This window comes from Pan troglodytes, chromosome 1 (genome assembly GCF_028858775.2).
Source record: "Pan troglodytes isolate AG18354 chromosome 1, NHGRI_mPanTro3-v2.0_pri, whole genome shotgun sequence".
Taxonomy (NCBI): Eukaryota; Metazoa; Chordata; class Mammalia; order Primates; family Hominidae; genus Pan; species Pan troglodytes.
Window position 1 is genome coordinate 63,055,883 of NC_072398.2, and position 25,552 is coordinate 63,081,434.

The following is a 25,552-nucleotide window of genomic DNA, read 5'->3' on the forward strand; positions in this document are numbered from 1 at the left end:
ACATTATTTTCGATGTGTAACACATTCCATAAAAGATACATGATTATCCTGAGACTAAAACTACTATAAAAATAGCAAAGTGAGCACAATTAGTGCCACTTTCTTTCCTTTTTCTTTTTTGAGAAGAAGTTTCGCTCTTGTTGCTCAGGCTGGAGTGCAATGGCATGATCTCGGCTCACTGCAACCTTTGCCTCCCAGGTTCAAGCAATTCTTCTGTCTCAGCCTCCCAGGTAGCTGGGATTACAGGCATGTGCCACCACGCCTGGCTAATTTTTTTGTTGCTGTTGTATTTTTAGTAGAGACAGGGTTTCACCATGTTGGCCAGGCTGGTCTCAAACTCCTGACCTCAGGCGATCCACCCACCTCGGCCTCCCAAAGTGCTGGGATTATAGGCATGAGCCACTGCAACTGGCCTAATTAGTGCCACTTTCTAAAGATGCCATGAAAACAGATTCACAAGTCCTAGCACTCAGGAAGCCCAAAATAGAATAGCTGATTTCACAGCTTGGAAATAATTTTAGGTAAAGTTTGGCGAACCATAACTGTATAAAAATGTTTGTCTTAGATTATTTGTAGAATCTACAAAAGAGCATGAGTTCATTATGACTGCAGAAGTGAAAGTCAGAAGCAATTCAAGACTACAGAATGCTAATTCATTTCCAAATATATTTTCCTTCAGTTACTTTTTTTACATTAAATGAGTTGAATCAAGTTCAAAAGGAAACCAGATTTTTTAAATGAGAGGAAAAAATGCAAAAACAATGGAGTATTTGTTTAAGGGACAAAAATTGAAGCAAATCTAATTATAGCCAAGGATATATATTACCAAAACATGTATTTTTTTTTCTGTCCTGTCTCTCATTTCCAACTTTTTGTTTAGTCTGAGAAGAGAACAAGAGTTCTACCCTTTAGATCCTCAGCTTCCTAAGATATTATCCCTATTTTGCTTTGTGGTTATGTTGCTTAGGAAGGGATGTGTTCTGGACCTGTTTCTCATCCTAAATATTATGTTTGTTAAATTTAATTACTAAAATCAGAGTTGCCATAGGGTTGTCGTCGCTGGGAAGCTGAAGAATGTGTGATCTCCAGGAAAGTTGTCTGAGCTTAAGTTTAAAGAAAAGGTACTACATGAATCCAAATCTTTAAAAACTCAATTCTCTTGTTTCAATATCTCAGGGTATGGCAAAACATACTCTGAATTATACCAGGGAGAAAAATGTTAATGAACTACTCATAATTGTAGGAAAAGCTATTTTGCCTACTATCTACTTCCCCTATTCCACCCCCCAACAGCGTACCCCACAATGTAAATCTGAAGGTGATTTATCTCTGGGAATTAACATTCATTAGGCTCTAATTAGACACACATCACCAAGGTTACTACTACAAATATAAAAATATAATTTATGCAAATAATAATAATAGTGAATACAGATTGGAAACTGATTTTAGATTAAAAACCTGTTTTAATCTTACACTTTTTCAGCAGCTTGCTGCATGTATATTTCAATGGTTAAACATATATAAACATTCCAAAACATATATATCAGCTAGCCATTTGACCTTTATTTCAGAGAAAGATCCTGATTTTCAGCCTAAGAAAGTAGTATAGAAGTATCTTAGCAAATGATAAGGAACAGTGATGCATGTTTCTGTAATTCCTGGAAAATATCAACTCTTTTATCATCTCCCAGGTTCACCCTTGACGCTAGCCAGTGTAGAAATGTAAGGAGTCCATCTCAGATTTCTGTGGTGACTAAAACCCAGTCAATACCAATGTCACCCCTCTACTTGCTTCCTAATGACTGAAGAACTATTGTGTTACATACTTAGATTGATTGATGAATCAGTCTCAAAGGATATTTTAGAATAGAAACTTTCCAGTTCTTCATAAAGCATAAAAGCGGCTCAATTCAGGGAGGAAGTTAAAATTCCTGGGGTTGGGCATTATAGACCTATCTGTTACCTCAGACACCTAAGCAAATCTGGAGGCTGAATGTGAACTCATGTCAATTGCAGGAGCAACAGAAAAGAAAGGGAACATAGAGAACCCTTTGCTAGTGTACCGATGCCAACTAAAACTTTTACTTTCATTAGATATGTACGATATCCATGTTGTAACAAGGGGTCTTTTTACTAAAAAATTATATAACAATATATGTTATTTGTGATCAATACATTTACATTGGCAAACTTATAAGAGAAGACAACATGGTCCACATTGTCTGGAGGTAAAAATTTTTAAAAAGGTAATGTATTTCAGAAAAGAATAAATTATTTGGAAGTGAGGTAGGACTTTAAGGAGAAGGCTTGCATTCTGCATTAAACAGAAACTCTTCAAGAGGTCATAAAAGAAATAATTTATTCCAAGAACTAAGGAATATAATGCAAATAAACCACAGAAAAAAGTCTAAAAGAGTTCTGAATGTAAAGGTATACTGGAATGTGGGCTGAAAAGCATAATATATAAATGGAGATCAAGAGGCCCCAACTTTCTTCTGGGGCTCTTCTGTGATGGGATCGGGCATTCCCTTTTGTGAGCATTGTGAGCGGCATTGAGAGTGGGCAAAAACGTAAATTTTGCCTAAATTTATATTGAGTGTAACTTTTTGCTTCTCAAAGAGCCTTTAATTCACATAGTATTGATCACAAATATGCTGATTACAAATAGTTAGAAAGTAATAAAATCATGGCTTTGAGTAGAATGAATGAAGAGAGCTACTTGAACAGATACTTGCTTCAGTGATGAGAAGATTATCTCTTCTAAATGGCAGAGCTGCTATCCAGTCATGGTTTTCAGAGTACTCTATAAAACCAACACCCTACATGCTGGATGTGTGCATTTTACTTTCTCAGAACTTTAAAAAAGGAAAATCATCCAAAGTCAGATATAAGGCAGAAAGAGAATTTGATTTGAAGTGATCCTGTAATATCATTTCTAAGGTTCATTGTTCTTTATTGTCAACAACTTCCCTTAACTTTCTCAATGATTTTAGGACCCAAACATATCTCTACCAGAAGAGAATTAATTACTAAAATGTCTCACCATATACTCGGAGGTCAATGTCCCTTTGCTTTTCTCCAGCAGCATTCACTGCCACGCAGGTGTACCTTCCTGTGTCGCTGATTTGTGCACTGGTCAATGCTAGGATTCGACCACCAGAGAGAACCTATCAATGGTAAGAACGCTAAATAACCAATATGTCTCTGAGAATGGTAGGTGTAATAGATTTTTTCTCTTATTTTTTTGAGGCTTATCAGTTGACATTTGCCTTTTAGGAAGATTTTCCCTTGGACATTTTTAAGTAGGCAAACATCATATAATACCCTTTTCATCTTCTCAGTGGAAGGATGTTAAGAGGCTGGAATTAAATTTGGTAATGACTACTGAAAATAAGTCTTTACATACAGCATCAAATGAAAGTCAACTTTCATCCATACTCACTACAAAGAGAGAGAAAGATGCCAGGGGAGAAACATGAGTGAGAATAAATGCTAATTCTCTTTCTAATTTTTCTTTGGGTAAAAAGGTAAGACGCTAAAATTAACAACAAAGTAGTAGCCAAATTAATTAATAAGCTACCTTGATTATCCTTTATCCCATGTATTCAGTTGTATTTCTAAAATATTGACATTAACTCTGGATCTTCTATGATCCCAAATTTTGAAAACATTAGATTTGCAAGAAAACCTGAAGAAGTATAATGTTAGGAGAACTATGCTTTCTGTTAGGCAAGATAAAATTAAACTTTATATTAGGTATATACGCATTTCTATATTTTTAATTTTGACACAGTATAATGCATTTAAAATTTTTCTAGGACTCAAATTTTATTTCTCATGATGTTTTAATTATATTTTTTCTTACTATATTACTTGATGTTTTTGTAGAAGTATATATGCTCTGTGTAGTCTCTGATTCATTACTATTTCAAGACATTTAAACCTAAATTCTACCAGAAAATTCCTATTTTCTTATTAACATTTCTTTGTGTAAAGTATCTATTGTGGTAGTAGCAGAAAGTGGAGTGGGGCAGGTAGAAAACAACAAATATCCAAAACAAATGGTCAAAATATAACACCTAAAAGTAAGATAAGGGAACTCTTAGAAACAGTGAGCTTTTAATGAATTGTTTGGGGACCCCAGTTATGTGTCCATGGTGTTTATGGTTGCATATGTGTATTTAAAAAATAGCATCTGTTAATCCTTGTTCTCTAAATCTCTTCAACAGTTTTACCTGTGTGTACTTCCTGTACTGAATAATCAGGTGGTAAATGTCACCAAAGAAATTAATGAAGGTACCTGTAATCCATTAGAAAAACTAGAAACAGGACTCCCATCTTTCAACCAGGTCAGACTTGGGGCAGGAATACCTCTGGCTTCACATTCTAACCTCACAGGGTTATTAACCACCACTGCCACCATGTTATTGCTGCCAGAAATTGATGGGGCCACTGAAAAAAACAAATGAAAGTAAGACACGTTAATATCACAGGATTTGTGATCTCAAATGATGAAAACTACATCTAATGTCTACAATATTATGTTCTTATTGGAGGGTTTGCTTGTTTTTTGGTAAGTTCTTTCACATCTCTTATTTAAGATCTAATCACAGCCATCCTGTGAGATAAACGAGCAAGTATCAATTTCTCCATTTCACAGATGAGGAAAAACAAGTTTTGCCAGTTTGTTTAAAAAATCAGTTTTTTATGCCAGAGTGGAATTTTATTTATTGATTTCTAGGCGTGTGTGTGTGTGTGTGTGTGCACATGAACACAAGTGTGTACCCCCTTCACTGCATCCACTGTAGTATGTTAACTACCAACTCGTCTTAAAAGCATTATTAGAGATAATCACTCAAAAACATTTCGTTAATACCTATGATTCTTTCAGAGAGCATTTATAAGCAGTGTTTTTTGTCGTTAGCTAACAGTATCAATGACTATTTCAACAACTAATTGAAAGCAAACTTAAGTCAACAGCATGTGGAAATTGAGCATTTTAATAGGAATCAGGAATAAGCACATTTATAAGTTTTAGAACACTGTGCCCTTACATAAAGATGACAATAACACATTCTGTTAAAAACTTACACAAGAATTTTATAGAAGCACTTAATCATTTTGAATGCTTCTTTACCCCAGAATGAATCTAGGTGAAGTGGCACTAACCATGAACTTGCAGACTGTAAAATAACTCTGTAGCTCCAGCTGAGTTGATGGCCACGCATTTATATATGCCAGCATCTGAGATCTGGGCACTTTCAATATCAATGATCTGTCCTCTGTTCAAGAAAGTCATGCTGGTGGAACCTGAGAGTAGACGATTATCTTTGTACCATGTAATAACTGAAAGAAGAAGGGAAGAAGATGATCTATGTAAAAATTTTTTAAATTAAATATACTAAGTTGGATGTTAGCTAAGTCACTATTACTTTATTCTTATACTTATTATTTGAATTTAATCTGTTTACATAATCATCTCTTTAGCTTTGATTTTTAAGAGAAGGTAACCCTTAGAAAAACACCAAGATCCAAGTCGGTGAGTCCTGAAAATGAATTTAGAAGAAAGATATTCTTTACTATCTCTAATATATCAGTATTATTTAATAGCAAACTTTCAACCTATCTATTTTTTGTTGTATGTTTCCTCTCATCCATAAAATTTTGGCTACATGTCTAATCAAACCAAATACCATCCACACTATTGGCCTCAAAGATTTATGTTGTTACTGATTCATATGAATAATCTGCCAGTGGTGGGAATATACAAAACAAAGTTGTAGTCTCATTAGAATGACAATTTTATCTAGCTTCATTAAGATACTTTTAAGTTAAAAAAAAGTTTCAGCATAGATGGATATAAACCACCACGTGGGCCTTGTGGCCACAATATTGACAATAAGATAATTAAGGTATTCATATATTTCTACATTGTTTAAATAAATTGTTTCATGCAGTTAGTTAAAGGCAATAAAAATTCAAAAATGTTATCTAATAATATTCTTACCAATGTTTCACCCATGAAATGTATTCTATAACCTGTTCTTTACTAGTAATTAGTATATTATGCTCAAAACCAATTTCAGTTATTCCCAGAAATCTTAAAATATTAAGTTACAGAGTTCAAAAGTAAATGTACCAGGCACAGGATTTCCAGCTGCCTTACACTCAAGCTGTACAGGGTTGCTCACCAACACAGTCTCATTCAGCATTTTTCCAGCATCTTCCAGACTAGGTGGTTCTGCAAGAGGCCCAAACAGATAATTATTTCTTATAAGTAGAATATTTAAGCTGAAATTGTTTGCTCAATTAAAATCATAATTTTTCTTCCTCTCTTCTTTTTTTCACATATATACACTGACCTATTTGGAATAAAAGTAAACTATTAAATAGACTGAAGAACAGGATTTTAAAAAATCTAAATAAGTTTTCTGGATCACACATTTCTCTGTGTCCAGATAGGAAAATCCTTAGAATAATATAGATTAGTAGAGGAGTAAAAAAAGTTAAAGAAACATTTTTTATTTTACTTAATCTGATTGATTTGTAAGTAATTATCTTTACCAAGAAGTAATTAGTCTACTAAATTTGAACTCTTTCAGTGAAGAAGAAATCAACATCTCAAAATATCTTACTTTATCTTTGGACAGCACTGTCTTAAGCTATTTCAGAAAAAAATAGAATAACTTTTGTGTGGTTTTTGGCAGTTTTTTTCCTTTGATATAAAATTTAGACTTAAGTTATTCACAAAATAAAACAGAAAAGTACGTTTTCAACTTTAAGTAATTACTGATAATGCTGATCTGTTATTTAATGTACTTGGAAAGTAGGAATTCATAAAGTCCGAGAGGCATAATATAAAAGAAATAACTTGGAACATTAATGCCATGTTTTCAACAATATCTCAAGGAGTGTGAGAGACATCCAGGATTAAAAAATTACAAGTGAACTAACGGTTCTGTCTTGTTTGAAAAAGATGTTGTAAATTAGTATCTGAAGTTGACAGAAAAAAAAACACATTTTAAGGATTTGTTACATTTAACTAACTCAATGCACTACAGACCCTCAACCCACATACAATCAATAAATCCATCAATCCATTAATCTACCAAAAACAGGAAAGGGGGAAAGAAGGAAAGAAAACAAGAAAAAATAGTAGAAATAAGTAAGATGGCAGAAATAAAATTAAATATATAAATATGACTGAGTTCATTTCATTGTTTAATAGTGCTTTTTGACACTTAAAATAGTGACTTTCTGACGTGTTAATACTTGTATGGGTGGCCGGGTGTGGTAGCTCACACCTGTAATCCCAGCACTTTGGGAGGTTGAGGCAGGCAAATCACAAGGTCAGGAGTTCGAGACCAGCCTGGCCAACATGGTGAAATCCCATCTCTACTAAAAATACAAAAAATTAGATGGACGTAGTGATGGACACCTGTAATCCCAGCTACTCGGGAGGGTGAGACAGGAGAATCGCTTCAACTTGGGAGGTGGAGGTTGCAGTGAGCTGAGATCGTGCCATTGCACTCCAGCCTGGGTAACAAGAGCGAAACTCCACCTCAAAAAAAAAAAAAAAAAGAAAAAATACTTGTATGGGTGATATGGTTTGGCTATGTCCCCACCCAAATCTCATCTTGAATCATAGCTGGGAGGGACCCATTGGTAGATAATTGAATCATGGGAGCGGTTTCCTCCATACTGTTCTCATGATAGTGAATAAGTCTCATGGGATCTGATGGTTTTAGATCCATCAGATTGCCTTGGCTCTCATTCTCTTCCTTGTCTGCCACCATGTGAGATGTGCCTTTTGCCTTCTGCCATGATTGTGAGGCCTCCCCAGCTATGTGTAACTGTGAGTCCATTAAACCTCTTTCTTTTCTAAATTGCCCAGTCTTGGGTATGTCTTTATCGGCAGCATGAACATGGACTAATACAATGGGTTAAAACTATTTTTAATTAAAATATCTAAGTGGATAAGGAGCACAAATAAAAACCCACAAAAATGTTACAATAAGGAGCAGGACAAAGATATACAATAATTTGACATCGATTTCTGACAACTATACAAAGCAAAAATTATTAAACATGACAAAACAACATGATTTATATTCATGAATAATACTTTATAATGACAATACCTTATGCATTGAATAACAAAGCAAAAATTGTTAAAAAGCAAGAAAAATTCAAAAACTCTAAAAGTGGCATATTTTAATATGTCCTCCTCAGAAATTGGCTGTGTAGTGAAACAAAAAATACAGTTATAAAGAATATGAAAAATAAAAGTACCCATGCAGATTGTGTATGCATATGTGTATGTGTGTGTTTGGGGATTTGTAATTACCAAAGAATATATATGTTTTTCAAATGACAGTGGAATGTTTTCAAAATGAGATATTAGCCCATGAAATGCCAATAAAGTATTTTATAATCACAATTTAATAAAGCTATAAAATATAAATCAACAATGAAAATATAAAGCTATCTACATGGGAAAAATCTCATTAAAGATGAAATCAAGATAAGAATATAAGTTTAGAAAAATAAAGTGAAATTGATTAATATTAAAACCTATAGGATGTCACTAAAGCAGTACAGTACTTAAAGAAAATCGAAATCCATAATTAACATATATAAAAACAAAGAAATAATGAAAAAAAATTCCTAAGCACTCAACCCAGAATTTAGAAGAAGACCAATACAATAAACCAAAACAGGCTAGAAATAAATAATAAAAATAAAAGCAGAAAACAAACAAAATCAAAGAAGATAATAAAACTCAAAGTTGATTTTTGAAAAGTCTAAAATAAAGTCTGTTTTCAGAAGTAGATGTCCTTTGGGTCAAATCTTTTTTGTCCTGGGAGTTGTTCCTAAAGACTCATCCTAGAACCACCCCTCCTTCACTCTTAAAACTGCTTTTGTATTCATTTAATTCCGTGTATTAACCCTACCTGTTTGAAATGCCTAGAATGTTTCTGTTTTCTGCACTGAATTCTATTATCAACACAATATTTAAGGACACAAGACTTATAAATATAGCTATCTAACTTTTCCAACTGGAAAAGAAAAAAAGGAAGAATAATCAGTCCATGGCACATTCCTTCAAAACAGCTTTTTAAATACTTGAAGCCTTCTGGACTGAAGTGCTCATTGAAGAATTTGACAGACTATGTCGCTGCTGCAATAAAACACTATGATGGGAATAAGAAATACAAGAGCTATGGAATGGGTTGGCAATTTCTCACTTCACTAGAGAACTTAAAGAAAGAAAGATTGGATGTCAGCAAGAATGCCAGAATAAGGACTCAAAAAATCTACTCCTCCACTAAAGAAACAAAAATGTTGGAAACATTGTCAAAATCAACCTTTTCAGAACTTGGGAAATTAACCAAAGACTTGCAAAAATCCAAAAAGTATTTATTAAAAATAAATAGCTAAATTTCATTAAGAACAGTGAGTTTTGAGGCATTTTAACTGACCTAGCCCTGTCACCCTCTCTCCAGCTCAAACTTGAAAACAAATAGTCCAATAATCGCAGTGAAAAAAGCAGCCTAGCAGACACTGAAGGAAGAACAATAGGTTTCGAGCGACCTGAAAGTACCATTCTGAGAGAACTGTCATTATTTGACCTGTCTGGCCTTTCCATGAAAATCCCTGTTTGCAAGATTTGACTTTATTTAACCAGATTCAATTGTTCTGTCAGTGCAAACCTTTTCCCCAGGGGTATTTTAAAGTCTATAAAAACAGACTTCATAGAATTTATATAGAAAAGTTTCCTTATGCTTCTGAAACAAATTACCTCAAACTTGGTAGCTTAAACAATACAAATTTATCTTATAGTTTTATAGGTCAGAAGTCCAACATGGCCTGACTGAGTTAATATTAAGGTGTCAGCAGAGCTGAATTCCCTTCTGGAGGCTCTAGAGAAGAATCTGTTCCCTTGACTTTTCCAACTTCTAGAGGCCATTTCCTCTATCTTCAAAGCCAGCAACAGGCAGGGCATGTGAGGAAGTGTGTGGAACATTCTTCTCACATTATATCACTCTGATATGCTGCTTCCCTTTCCCACATTTAATAATCCTTATGATTACATTGGGTTCATCCAGATAATTAGAGATTATCTTCCTACTTAAAGGTCAAATGATTAACAACCTTAATTCCCCTTTATGATGTAACCTAACATATTAATAAGTTCAAGGATTAGGATATGAAAATTTGGCAGGATGCCAGTATTCTGTCTACTCACTAATGAATCAAGACACAACAATGAAAACCAGCAACAAAAAAAAAATGACAATAAAAACCATGAGGAGAGAAGGATATGATTTCCAGAGTTGCCAAATTATGTTATTTAAAATATCTACTTTTTCAACAAAAATCACATATTCTAAGAAACAAGATAGCATGGCTCATGCATAGAGAAAGAAGCATAATAGAAACTGTCCATCAGGAAACCTAGAAACTAGATATTGTATTTACTAGACAAAAACTTTAAATCAGCTATTTTAAATACAATTGGCCCTCTCTATCTGCAGTGTCAATCAACCACGGATGGGAAATTTTTTTTAATAAAAAATAACAATACAACAATAAAAATTAATACAAATAAAAATGTAGTATAACTATTAATTACATAGCATCCACATTGTTTTGGGAATTAAGTAATTTAGAGAGATTAAACTATACAAGAGGATGTGCTATATACAACTGCTATACAATTTATGTTAATGTTTATCTCAATAGTTTTTGGGATACAGGTGGTTTTGGTTACATGGATAAGTTCTTCAGTGGTGATTTGAGATTTTAGTACACCCATCACTCGAACAGTATATGCTGTACCCAATATGTAGTCTTTTATCCCTCATCCCTCATCACACTTCCCCCTGAATCCCCAAAGTGCATTATATCATTCTTATGCCTTTGCATCCTCATGGCTTAGCTCCTACTTAAAAGTGAGAACATACGATGTTTGGTTTTCCATTCCTGGGTTACTTCACTTAGAATACTGGCCTCCAGCTCCATCCAAGTTGCTGCAAAAGACATTATTTCATTCCTTTTTATGGTTGAGTAGTATTCCATGGTGTGTGGATGTGTGTGTGTGTGTGTGTGTGTGTGTGTGTGTGTGTGTATCACATTTTCTTTATCCACTCATTGGTTGATGGACACTTAGGTTGGTTCCATATCTTTGCAATTGCGAATTGTGCTGTTGTAAACATGCATGTGCATGTGTCTTTTTCATATAACTACTTCTTTTCTTTTGGGTAAATACCCAGTAGTGAGATTGCTGGGTTGAATGGTAGTTCTACTTTTGGTTCCTTAAGGAATCTTCATACTGTTCTCCATAGTGGTTGTACTAATTTACATTCCCACCAGCAGTGTTAAAGTGTTCCCTTTCAGCACATCCACACCACATCTTTTTTTTTCTTTTTACTTATGGCCATTGTGTTAGTTCGTTCTCATGCTGCTAATAAAGACATACCCAAGACTGGGTAATTTATAAAGGAAAGAGGTTTAATTGACTCACAGTTCAGCATGGCTGGGGAGGCCTCAGGAAACATAATCATGGCCGAAGGGGAAGCAAACACATTCTTCTTCACATAGTAGCAGCAAGGAGTAGTGCAGAGCAAAGGTGGGGAAAAGCCCCTTATAAGACCATCAGATCTCATGAGAACTTACTCCCACGATTCAATTACCTCCCAATGGGTCCCTCCCACAACACATAGATATTATGGGAACTATGACTCAAGGTGAGATTTGGGTGGGTACACAGCCAAACCATATCAGCCACTCTTGCAGGAGTAAGGTGGTATCTCATTGTGGTTTCAATTTGCTTTTCCCTGATGATGAATGATGTTGAGTTTTTTTTCATATATTAGGTTGGCTGCTTGTATATCTTTGAGAATTGTCTATTCACATCCTTTGCCCACTTTTTGATGGGATTATTTTTTTTTCTTGCTGATCTGTTTGAGTTCCTTGTAAATTCTGGATATTGGTCCTTTGCCAGATGCACAGTTTGCTAATATTTTCTCCCACTCTGTGGGTTGTCTGTTAACTCTGCTGATTATTTCTTTTGCTATGCATAAGGTTTTTAGTTTAATTCATCCCATTTATTTATTTTTGGTTTTTTTTTTGTAACAAATACTGTATAATTTTATATAAGGAACTTGAACATCAACAAATCTTGGTATCCATGTGGGGTCCTAGAATCAATCCCCTGTGGATATTGAGGGATGACTGAATGTTCCAAGAATTACAGGAAACCATCTATAAAGAACCAAAGAAAAGTAGCTGAATTATCACTAAATATAGATGTTCATCAAGAGACAGAAATTACTTTTAAAAGCCAAATGAAAATTCTAAAGTGTAATAAAAACTCAACACCTGGAAGAAGAAAGCTGGAAGGTGGAAGAAGAAACAAATCAACAAATTTGAAGATTGGTCAATTGATAATCCAATTTTAGGATCAAAGAAAAAAGAATAAAGAAAGTGAATAGAGCCTCTAAGACTTGTGGAAACACCATCAAACGCAACAGGAGTACCAGAGGAGAGGAGAAGGAGAAAGGTACAGAAAGAATGCCTTAAAAAGTAATAACTGAAATGTTCCCAAATTTGAAGAAAAGCATCAATCTATATATCTAAGAAGTTTAAAAAATTCTAAGTTAGATAAACTCAAAGAAATCCCCACCAAGACATCAAAACCAAACTGTTTAAAACCAACAACTAAGAAACAATCTTGAAAGCAGTAAAAGAGAAGTGACTTATGTACAAAGATCCTCAGTACAAACAACAGCCAATTTCGTATCAAAAAAGACAAAGGCCAGAAGGTAGTAGGATGACATACTCAAAGTGCTGAAAGAAAATGACTACTAACCAAGAATTTCATATCCAGAAAATCTGTCTTTTAAAATTAAAGAAGAAATTAAGATATTTCTAGAAGAATGAAAATGGAAAGCAATGAATTCTAGGAAGAATTCATTGCTAGACCCCTGTTCTACGAGGAATTCTAAAAGGAGTTCTTCAGGTTGAAATGAAACAGTAATTCTAATACACACAAAAGAATAAAGTTCACTGGTAGAGGTAACTACATAGATAAATATGTAAGATGTAAAAACTGTATATTTTGCTCATAACTCATTTTTTCTCCTACTGATTTAAAAGATGATAATATAAAGCAGTAATGGGCACTTTAAAAAATGTAATTCATTTAACAATAATAGCACAAAAGAGGGGAAAAAGAGAGCTAATTAAGAACAAAATTTTTGTATACTGTTGAAATATCCAAATACTATAATTATTAAGATTCTAATTATAATACTGAGGAAAACTACTAAAAATAGAACTCAAAAAATGTAAAAGAAGCAATAAGGGCAATAAAATGGCACCCAAGAAAATGTCAGCAATGGAGAAAGAGAAAAACAAAAAATGACATAATAAATATTAAAATATATAACCAATGACAGACATAAACTCTACCACATCAGTAGTTAAATTAAATGTAAATGGATTAAATACTCCAATCAAAAGGCAGAGATTGGCAGAATGGAGTTTTTTAAAAATTCAACTGTATGTTGCCTATAATAGCACACTTTAGATTCAAAGACAAATACATTGAAAGTAAAAAGATGAAAAACAATATATGATGCAAACAGTAATGGAAAAAGAACTGCAGGGGCTACACTAACATCACACAAAATAGACTTCAAGAAAAACTGTTACTGGCAACAATGTAGGACTTTAAAAAAAATACAAAAGGTTAATTCATCAGGATATACCAATTATAAATACATACGTACATAATAACAGATCCCCAATATACATGGAACAAAAATTGACAAACTCAAAGGGAGAAATAGACAATACAACTATAAAAGTTAAGAGACTTCGATATCCCACTTTCAATTGTGGATACAACAACTACACAGAAAATCAATAAAAAGATAGAAGGCTTGCACAACCTATAACGCAACTGGCACACATAGACTACTCCACCAGAAAACACATTCTTCTCAAGTGCACATGTCATAGTCTCAAAGATAGACTATATATAAGACTATAAGACAACTCTTGATACATTTAAAAGGACTATAACCTTACAGTGTATGTTCTCCAGCACAATGAAATTTAGGAACCAATAATGAAAGAAAATTTGGGAACTTCACAAATACGTGAAAATGAAGTAACACAGTCCTAAATAACTATTGGTCAGAGAAGAAATCACATGACAGATAATATTTTGAGAGGAATGAAAAACAAAAACATGCCAAAACTTGTGGGATGCACATAAAGAAGAGCTTAGACTGATTTGTAGCTGCAAGCATCCATATTAAAAAATAAGATCTCAAATCAATAACCTAACATTCTACCTTAAGAAATCAGAAAAAAAGAAGAGAAAACTCTATCCAAAGCAAGCAAAAGGAAAAAACGAAAAAAAATTAGAGTATATACAAATTAAATAGAGAAGAGAAAAACAGTAGAGAAAATTAACAAAACCAAAAGCTGGCTCTTGGAAAAATCAACAAAATGAAAAAGACTTCAGCTACACTAAGACAAACAAAAGCGAGAAGACCTAATTACTATAATCAGAAATGAAAAAGGGGTCATTACCAGCAATCTTACAGAAATAAAAAAAAAAACTGTAGGAGAAGATTACAAACAGTTGTATGCCAACAAATTAGATAACCTAGATAAAACAAAAACAATCTTAGAAAGATATAAACTACTGAAATTGACTGAATTGTACACTCTAAAAGGATGAATCTTCTATTATGTGAATTATATGTGTGATCTCTTTGTGAATAACAAGCTCAGAATTTTTAACGTTCAACTCAAGAAACAATTGGGATCAAGAAGCACCCATAACTGACCTACAAAGATCTCATAATAAATCAGATAGTCTGATTTGATGCTCACTGTATTTCAACATAATTTTAATTTATAGCCTCAGAAGGTTGAAAAAAAATAAGCCAATTGCTTTTCTACTCCAAAGAGTTAGAGATAAAAATTATTGCTAAGCATTTTTTTTTCTAAAAGACTTCTATTAAGTCTTCACAGCCAGACTTAGCAAATATGAAGATGTTATCTTAGCTAATTGTTTCAGATGTCCTCAAGGTAGTTTCCATATAAAACATATGCTTTAGGCCAGGCAGAGTGGCTCGCCCCTATAATCCCAGGACTTTGGGAGGCTGAGGCGGACGGATCACAGATCACGAGGTGAGGAGTTCGAGATCAGCCTGGCCAACATAGTGAAACCCCGTCTCTACTAAAAAGACAAAAAAATTAGCCAGGAGTGGTGGCAGGTGCCTGTAACCCCAGCTACTCAGCAGGCTGAGGCAGGAGAATGGCTTGAACCTGGGAGGCGGAAGTTGCAGTGAGCCAAGATCGCAACATTGTACTCCAGCCCAGGCAACAGTGCGAGACTCTGTCTCAAAAAAAAAAAAAAAAAAAAATATGCTTTAGAAATGTCAAAACATAACTCAGTAACTAAAAGAGGAAAGCTAATGACTAAAGGCCTTGTACAGAGAAGCTCTTTGGGTATAGTTACTAGTACATGGTATTTGACAAACAAGTGGACCAGAAACCCACTGAATCTTGGGGGGATTGTTTGCCAAATAATTATAATCCTGCCTGCAAAGCACGTAATGGGTTCAATGCCTCAAACACCAGAAAGGCTCCAATGTAAGTCCATACAAAAATATTTTAAAAGCCTGATTTCTTTCTCATTTTGAGTTTAAAAGTAAATACAAATATAAATTCCATTGCTCCCTTCTAGCATTGAAATGCAGTCTTGAAATTTAGGAGAACATTGTTCTAGATAGAGCAGCAATAAAGTAACAATATTTTATGATCACATTTTAATAATAAGATGCCTGCATTCTCCAAGAAGAAGGTTGAATTCCATTCAATTTGCTGGGTTTTTTTTCCTTTTTCCAAAAGCTGCATGTACATATCATGCCAAAACCAGAATACCTTCTTCTTGACACATTGTGTGCTAGATTTTGCCTATTACTTCAATCACGCAGGTCATGAATAGAGTCTTTCAAATCCTGGTTAAATTACAGGTAGTCCATAAGCAATCTAAATGTAATTTTGGTGAGTTAATATTCTCTATCTAGTGAAATTGTGAAATAGGGAGGAATAAATTAATCTATACCAAGAAAATCTTAGAGTCCTGAACTGAAGTTACCCATGAAAAAAGAAAAAGGTTCCCTGCAACATTCCCGAGTCTCCTTTAAGCCACATTTGAGCTATTAAACAAAACACAGAAAACGACAGAGGAACCATTTTTGAGTGGGTGTTAGCAGCTGTTAGCCAAGCAAATACTTTTCAAAAAATAAAATAAAAATAAGGGGTGCTCTACTAATGTTTTTACCAGACAACTAATACAGACCCAAGAGAGTTCCTGGCCAAGAGCAAAGGCAGGAGGGACTTTACAGATATTTATCAAAATGGTGCAGTGAGAAGGGCCAGAAATCAAATATGTGTTTTGCCAGACAGCCTTTATGCTGTCATTTACAGATGCTGACTAGGAGCCAGGCACCAGGCTAAGATTTTCACATGTAGTCTTTCATTTAATCCTCACACAGCCTCCATAACTGTGGGGTACTCTCTCTATCCTTCCCATTTTACAGATGAGGAATGTACGTTTTTATCCTGCAGTTATTAATTGGCAATATAAAAAAGTAAATTTGAAGCCACAATATTTTACTTTTTCTGGGTGTTTCACCTTGGTTAATTTTTTTCCTGGGAAATAATTGTGTGCAGATAAAATGAATGCTTGGGCTATTAGACTCCAAATAATCATTTGTTTGTGGAAACATCTGTCGCACTTGGCAAATATCTGAGGTTTAGATGTAATTTCATAGTTTGGTCTAGGGAATAAAAACTTCCAGAATTATTAAACTTTGATGATCAAAAAGACCACCTACTGAGGGCTCCTGCCCTTTATAAATGACAGAACTCCCCACCCTGGAAAACCCCATGAGAATGTTCCTCTTCTCTTGATCATGACGTGGTCTCCTAGTCCAGGAGACCAGGCACCCTTACTACAGCTTTGAGAAACAGCCTTTGCTATGATTAAGAAGAATGGTAGCATCTAAGATATTTATATAAGAAAGGAAAACATTAAACAATTGAAACACTGAATATTTTAGGATCAGACATTTCTGGATGACAACTGTAGTAAATGCACATTTGCTGAATGTGTTATCCATCAATAAAGATTGGGATTAAAAAAAAAACCTGGGCTGGGCATGGTGGCTCACACCTGTAATCCCAACACTTTGGGAGGCCGAGGTCAGCAGATGTCTTGAGCCCAGGAGTTCAAGACCAGCCTGGGCAACATGGTGAAATCCCATCTCTACAAAAAGTACAAACATTAGCCAGGCATGGTGGCATTTGCTTGTGGTCCTCCCTACTAGGGAGGCTGAGGTGGGAAGATCACCTGAGCCTAGGGAGATCCGGGCTGTAATGAGTCATGACCGTGCCACTGCACTCCAACTTGGGTGACAGAGTGAGATTTTGTCTCTAAAAACAAAAATAAAAACAAAAAATCCTGACTTCAAAAGTAACTACAGGGTTGGTTGATAAATTAATAACTGAACCTAATTAAATGAGGATTGCTTCCCCATGGGTTTTGCAATGCCCTTTTTAATACATAGAACAAGAATTGTATGCAATACTTTGGGAGCATTCAAAGAGCAACAGTATTAATTGGGCTAGTTCCTCTCTTGTTCCTTATACTGTAACTTCTGCTATTGACTGCTAAGTTTGATTAACTTTTTTATGAAACTAAATTCTCATACCTACAGTAATTGGAACAAACCAAATCCAAATTCAAATACTCAAGTATTTCAATGCATGGTGTCTTTTAAGCCATGCTTTTCACATCCTATTCTTATATAGTTTTCCACATTAACTTGTCATTTTAACCACTGAGGTCTTTTTGAAGTCTATCATCAACCAGTCTCTTAGAAATTCCTACATTTTTTAACATCTCCAATTATCAGTAAAGTTATAAATGCAAGTATTGAAGAGGACAGAGTCAGGTTTGGAGACTTATGTGTCCAATGTGATGTTATTGTCATGAATGTCAAAGTGAAATGCCAGTTTTCTGTCTAGATTTCTAGATTCCCATCACATGCACTCAGCCAACTGCTTCTTCCAGGCTGATCACAATTAGTATCAGATTAGAAGTGCACTTCATCATTTATTCTCCCTTCAGGGAGATGAACTGTTATGTACACAAGTCATGATCATATTAGTTGAAATGTTTTAACCTACTACTACACCTTACTTTTATCCTGTGATTTGTATCAGGAAGATAGTTTTATATTCTCCCTCTGATTGAGCAATTTTTAATAAGCTCTTAAAATGACTAACCTTCTGCTTCTCTTTCATTTCACATTAACCCATATGTTTACCAGTCTGCCCCCTTCTCTTTGATGATTTTCCATGTAGAGGTGCACCCTAATTGCATCTCCCGTCAACCAACATTTTGCTATAATATTCAAGTTTAGAGACTTGTGCCTTCTTAGGTATCAATTATGCTTTTTCTCTTCTGTTGTTGCTCTTTATTTGATGGGATACTTGATTTCTCTCACAGACTCTGGTTTTCAGTCAGTCCTGACTACACTGGCAAGTCTTTAGGCCAGTCTTTAGTATCTAGGCCAATGTTTTTCCAAACACGGGCTCACAGACTACCTACATTAGAGGTGCTGTTTCAGGAGATCTGGGACTAGGCCCAGGAAGCTGTATGTTTAATATGTAACTCACATGTCTTTTAAGAATACTGAAATTTTAGAGCATCTGTTCTAGGCAGATACTTCCAGGACTGGAGACATACACTCTATTCTTTATTATACAGCAGGGGTCCCCAACCCTGGGCCACAGACTGATACCAGTTGATGGCGGGTTAGGAACTGGGCCACACAGCAGGAGGTGAGTGGCAGGAGAGCAAGCATTACCACCTGAGCGCTGCCTCCTATCAGATCAGCAGCAGCAGTAGATTCTCCTAGGAGTACGAACCCTATTGTGAACTGTGCATGCAAAGGATCTGGGTTGCATGTTCATTACGAGAATATAATGCCTGATGATCTGTCACTGTTTCCCATTACCCCCAGATGGGACCGTCTAGTTGCAGAAAAACAAGCTCAGGGCTTCCACTGATTCTACATTATGGTGAGTTGTATAATTATACCATTATATATTACAATGTAATAATAATAGAAATAAAGTGCACAATAAATGTCATGGACTTGAATAATCCTGAAACCATCCCTCTCCCTAGTCTGTGGGAAAATTGTCTTCCAAGAAACTGGTCCCTGGTGCCAAAAAGGTTGGGGGCTGCTGTTATAGAGCATTCATTTAAGTATTTTAAAAATAGTCTAGAGAACAAAACATCCTTCTTTTTAAAAACACCTCAGGAAGTAGAAGTTAGCAAAGTTAGCTGCTACCATTTATTTAGTGTCTATGAAGTGGGAGATGTTTTATACCTATTATCTCTGAACCCCAAAATCACTATGGAAGTCAGATACTCATAGAAATTAAGTAGTTTACTCAAGGTAACATACATCATGTTTAGCATAGAATTTAAACCAAAGTTGGCCTGACTCCTAAGCGCCTAAGATGATTGTATCATGGCATTGTATCCCACTTCACTGTTTCCTCTTAGCCAGTAACAGAGACCAGACAAGAACTGAACTTGATGGGAGAGGGAAGGCAAATAGCTTGCAGAAGGAGAAGAGAAGGAGCCTCAGGATAGGGAAATAAGAAAGAAGAGAGAATCCCCCCCAGCATACTCTTAGATGGAAGTGTAAGTCTAAGCAGATGCTGGAGACAGCTGTAAAGAGCACTAGGAAGAGATAAAGGCCTTATGGGGAACGAGGCAAATGCAAGGCACCTTACAGTAGAGCAGGGTCAGCCTGTCCCCTAACCCCACTAGCATTGTCAGCCAATTGCAAAATGGTTACATTCAGATATTCGTCTCCCAACTAACGATCCAGTGAAAGAATAAGGACCCACATGGTTTACGTATGTTATGGTATGTATGTAGACATCCCTAAGTTAGGTGTTCATATTTCAGGGACTGGGAAAAGAATAAATTGATATATTGGAAACATTTAGGAAACTGATGATTTGAATCTTTTTAACCAGTTTATTCAAATGGAAGAAAATGTACGAAGAAGCAAATTAGAAGAATTTAATATCCAATGAAAACTTTTTCATTCACCTACTATTTACTCTTTTATTTGTTAAATATTTTTGACTGCCTACTATATACCTGGAATTAAGCTAGGTGCTAGGACATTATTCTAGGTTTAATTGCTTGGTAAATGTGAAGTGAATATATGAATGAATAAATTAATAAAAGGCTGAAGAAGAAATCATGTGAATTAGAGAAAATGAATAACGTGTACATGAAAATCTTGAACAGTTTTCTGCAAATATTCTGGCTAAATTAGGAAAGTCCAACCCTCTAATTATTGGCCTTTTCTGATGAGCCTCCAGAGATCTGAAGTGGTATATTCAAGGTTATGTAGTCTTTCAAGTTTACTGTGAAGCTATGATTTTATTGAGGTGCTCTGTGGCCACCCAGACTTTTTATTACAGCACATTGGAGAAAATCCTGAGCCAAAGATGGCTTCTACTCACGAAATCCTTCTTATAGGCAGGCAAGAAAAACGCAGACAAGATTAAGAAACAATGCTGTCAACTTCTGTCTTTTCAACAAAAGTTATCTGTAGAAAGCTATAAGTTAACAGAATACAGTTAACTTAAAACACAGGATGGTGTATTTAATTATGAGCTCCAGTATATCCTGTTTGACAACCTGAAAACAGAAGATCCTAACACGAGCAATGAAAATTACAATAATGTAAAAAAAAAAAAAAAAACCCTAGGTTTTTTTTATACAGACTAATAAAATAAACACCTGTTTCTTTTATACTGTAATTCAATAAAAATGAGCCCACTATGTTTTTAAAAAGTGATACAAATATTCTTTTGTTAAGGTGTAGAAATTACATTACCATGAACATGCAGTTCAATGTGCTGTTGTGTTTCTCCAGCTGCGTTGGTAGCCACACATGTGTATCTGCCAGCATCTTCCAACAGGGTTTTGGCAATTTGTAGAACTCGACCAGAAGACTGTATCTAATTGGGAGCAGAACGCACAGAGGATTTTTGTATTTCATACTTGGATTTGAAAATATTCACTGAGACAGAAAAATTCATTTAAATTTATAATATCTAACAATATTTTCATGCCAATATCTTAATAAACCCTTGATAGACTAGAGCGAGTTCACATCATCATGAACAAGACAATAGACTAGTTTGATTGAAAAGCCTTTTCTTATTCATTGGAAAACACAAAATAAAATAACATAAGGCCAGCTTACTGGTATAGTCATACTGAATAAAAGACTTTAGCACTGAACTATGAAGTATGTGACGAAAATTTAAGCTATTTGAAAAAAAACCTGGCCACATTTATATAAAAATTCATAGTTTTAAAACAATGACTTTTTATTAAATGATCATGGGAACCAGAAAAACAATAAAATTATAAAATATGAATTATGAGAATGCAGATAAATTTCTTCCTATTTTTCACAATTTCCCTCTTAAACCTACTGCAACTGGCCTCTGCCATTTTGAAACTGGTGATTCAGAGGTTATTCTTTGAAACATACTATTCGGAGGTTACTAGTAACTTCCAGTCACAATATCCACCAGCCTAGGTAGTAAGCTCATACTCTCCTCTACCATCTATAGCATTTGGTGTGGTTGACTACCAACTCCTTGAAACTCTCTACTTTCTGGGTGTTAAAGATAAGCATTCCCTCAGTTCTAATTCTCTGACTTTCTTAGGAGATTACTTTTCAGAATCTGCTTCCTCTTCCTGTTCCACACCCAAGGAACATAGCTGTCTGATAGTTTTTATCCAAACTCATGGCATCAATGAAAAACTCTAATGCATCCTAAATTTACAGGATAGCCTCACTTTCTCTCCTGAGCTCTACATGTGTCCTTCCAGCAATCTGCTCGACAGGTAGTACATCAAATGTAACATCAAATCCACTTGCACAAAATTAAGCTCATATATTTTCCCTTGTATTTCTAAAGTCTACTTCTGATTGCATGTTCCCAGTCTTGTTTAATGGCACCCACTATGTTTCCAGTGATCTAGGTTTTGGAACCTACTTTGAATCCTATTAATTATATCACTATATGTTTCTCAGATCCCCTGTTTTCCATTTCCACAGCCACTGTGGGATTATAATAGCTTCTTAACTGATGTTCCAGTGTCTCCAACCTCCCCAGCTGTTAATCTATCTTGCATATTGTTGCCAGAATAATTTGTTTAAAATTCGAATTTGATCCTTTAACCAATTTCCCATCAAATTTCATTCATGGCTCTCCACCTTTCCCAGAATGAAATCTGAACTCAGCACAGCCCTCCAGGCTCACCACATTCTGACCCCAAATGATCTCTCCAAACTCTCCCATGTAAACTCCCACTTAACCTATTCTCCATTCATACTGTTATAAACATGTTAAGCAACACATTCATACATTTATATTCATGTCTGGACTATTATATTACATGGTCTTTAAATGCCATAATTTTAAAAGATCGAACTAGGTCAGTCCTCTCTTCTTTTTCGTCTTACCCTTTACTCTCTCCTTGGATTAACTCATCCATGCCCATGGTTTCAAATATTGTTGATGTGCCAATATGTCCAGCCAGAACTCTCCTTTGAGCTCCAAGACCATATACTCAATGATCTACTGACATCTCCACTAGTTGATCTCATAGTCACCTTAACCCCCCAAAATCTAAAACTCAAATCAGTTTTCTCACCTCAAACTTGTCCCTCTCCAGTCTCTTATGTCACTGTATGGCAACACTAGCCATGCAGTTGTGTACGCTGGAATCCTAGGAGTCTTCCTTGCCACATCCCTCTCCTTCACTTTTCATAAAGAGTCTTTCCTCAACCCCCAGTGATTTAACTAATAAATACCTCACCAATCTATCCAAGTATCCTCATCTGCATGGCCAACATATGAGTCTAAATTTCTATCTTTTCTCTCTCCTAGACAAATGTAACTAGGTTCTAATTGGTTTCTACATATCTATTATTGGCTCCTCCAATTTATTCTTTGGAATGGGTCTGGATGACTACTTAAAATGCAAACCTGATCATGTTACTCCTCTCTTAAAACTCTTCAAAGGTCTCTCATTACCTTAAAGTAAAAATAAAATCATCAACCTTACTTAAGTGCCTCCTACCTAGTCTCCAATCTTTAATACCACCTCTCCCTTGGTCTCTTCCTCAGCCCACTGGCTGGCTTTCTGGTTCTCAAGATGTGCCATGATCACCTTTGCTTTATTTGCCCATGCACATATTCTTGAACCACTCTACTCCGTTCTCTTCCATTAATTCACCCATTTAACTTCTATGGAGTCTTCTGAACTCTAATCAGGGCTTTTCCCATAAATTTTCCTCATTCTAGAAGGCTTTGCTTTTCTCATTATATGTTCTTACACCTCTAGGTTTTCTCTTAGCATCATTCATTACGGTTTGCAATCCTACTTTTGTATGATAATATAATAAATATCTGTCTCCCAGGTAAATAATTGTTTACCTTCACTATGGCTGAAGGCTAAAAACTGAATCTTTCACTTGCACAAAGATGTGAGATTATTTCCATTGGATTTGGAATAGGAATTAAAAATTAACAGATATCCACCACGTCTACTAAAAAAGGAACGTAACATATCTCTCATTAGGGAACTCACAAGTAAAATTCAAGCCCACATTAGTCAATTAACTTGATCCTATTAGCAAAATCTATTAATTCTGATTTCAAATGTATCCTTTAGATTATCCAGATTTGAAATCTATCATCTATCTATCTATCTATCTATCTATCTATCTATCACCAATCTACTAATTTAACAACTATGTACTGAGATACAGTTATATGCCAGGGACTATACTCACTATGAACGATAAAAAAGTGAACTTTTCAATTTTTTTTAAATTGAGTCTTTGCCCTCTTGAAGCTTATAAACTAATTCTTAAAAATATTTTTCAAGACTTATGTTACCTACATTTATGTAAATATGACTGTATCTTAATTTTACTCAATGGTGAACATTTTTGGCTTATTACTGATGAACATCATTCATCTGTGAGACACCAGTATTTTTAACAGCTAAATTAGGCATAAATCAAAATAATATAAATAATGATCACTATCTTCAAATCAGTATCATTGTTAAAGTTAGTCTTTAATTCCATTCTTCAAATCTAAATATTGTTAAATTCTTAAAAACTCTAAGAAAAATGCATATTATTTTTAATAAATTTTCTGCAAAATCTGTCCAACAGGAAAATCTACAGTTAAGAAAGAATAATTTGATATTTCCAGGAAGATATATGTAGCTTTCCCAGTTTAGGCTGAGTAATATTTACACTTACTTTAAGGTTTCCTTGGGCAGTGTTCACAGGCTGGTCATCTTTTAACCATGTAATGGAAGGATTTGGAATCCCATTGGCTATGCACTGCAAGGCGACAGGCTTGTATTTTACCACAACTCTCTCAGAAAGGCCTGAGGACTTGATTGTTGGAGGAACTATATTTAAGGAAGGGGGAGAGGGAATGAAACCATAATCAGTGGGGTCGAACTTAAAAATATGTATGCAAGAACCTGAAACCTTAAAATTTAGAAAAAAAAAAAAGCAAATCCCTATTTTAACAATGAAATACTTTCATCATGTGCATTTAATTTATAATTTTTTAGCAAGTTTATAGATTAGTTACTTCTTAACTATGGATTTTTAAATCTCCAAAGAATAAGTAAATTGTATTTATGGCTACCGTAATCCACTTGTATATTTGGCTTATATCTTTTGGTGTGTTTTACTAATCTATAATGACCCTCCCTTTCTCTAGAACTACTTCATTAAGTCAAGGTGGATTTCTAGCCATATTTATACTGCATGACTCTGTCCCCTGCAAGGCTGATTGAATGTGGAGTGGTAACTTTATTTAAACTGGGACTGCCAGATTTCCTCCCTCAGGAATTGTGACTGAGACTGAAAAACAGGGTTATCTATATTCCATCACAGGACATGGGACTAAAAATCAAGAAAACAGCAGTCTGCAGAGACAGAGGGAGAATAAAGTTGACATTCATAGATACTCCTTGTGGTTTCCAAGTGGCTCTCCAGTTTCTCGTTCCAGTCCTCCCTTCCCAAGTTCTGCCAGCAAGTGAGACACATAATACCCTGGCAGAGGGTTGCTTCTGTCGTTAGAGTAATGGTTATAATCCTAATGTGCCAGTTTTGTGAATGTACTTATGTCCCTCAGATCCTTCAATTACATCTTTAGCCACCATTTCTGGAAACTACTGTATTCACCATCCCTCTTGTTTTGGCTAAACCCTTAAACGCTTACATAACCCCTTTACTTGGAACTTGCTCCATGCCTCTTCTATCTTATTTGGTCTAATTCCTCAGACCTTGGCATTCTATGT

General features: G+C 35.0%; 1 protein-coding gene across 9 annotated transcripts in view; it reads right to left on the reverse strand.

Moving 5' to 3' along the window:
- HMCN1 (hemicentin 1) overlaps positions 1-25,552 on the reverse strand; it is a 514,108-nt gene that overhangs the window by 148,265 nt on the left and 340,291 nt on the right. For all 9 annotated transcript variants that reach the window (XM_063794515.1, XM_054673722.2, XM_514061.8 and 6 more), the window contains 6 exons: positions 24,495-24,649; positions 21,033-21,156; positions 6,143-6,244; positions 5,173-5,349; positions 4,304-4,455; positions 3,047-3,170 (listed from right to left, as the gene is read on the reverse strand). In XM_063794515.1, the coding sequence (XP_063650585.1) occupies positions 3,047-3,170; positions 4,304-4,455; positions 5,173-5,349; positions 6,143-6,244; positions 21,033-21,156; positions 24,495-24,649 (834 nt within the window). The remainder of the gene's footprint in view (positions 1-3,046; positions 3,171-4,303; positions 4,456-5,172; positions 5,350-6,142; positions 6,245-21,032; positions 21,157-24,494; positions 24,650-25,552) is intronic.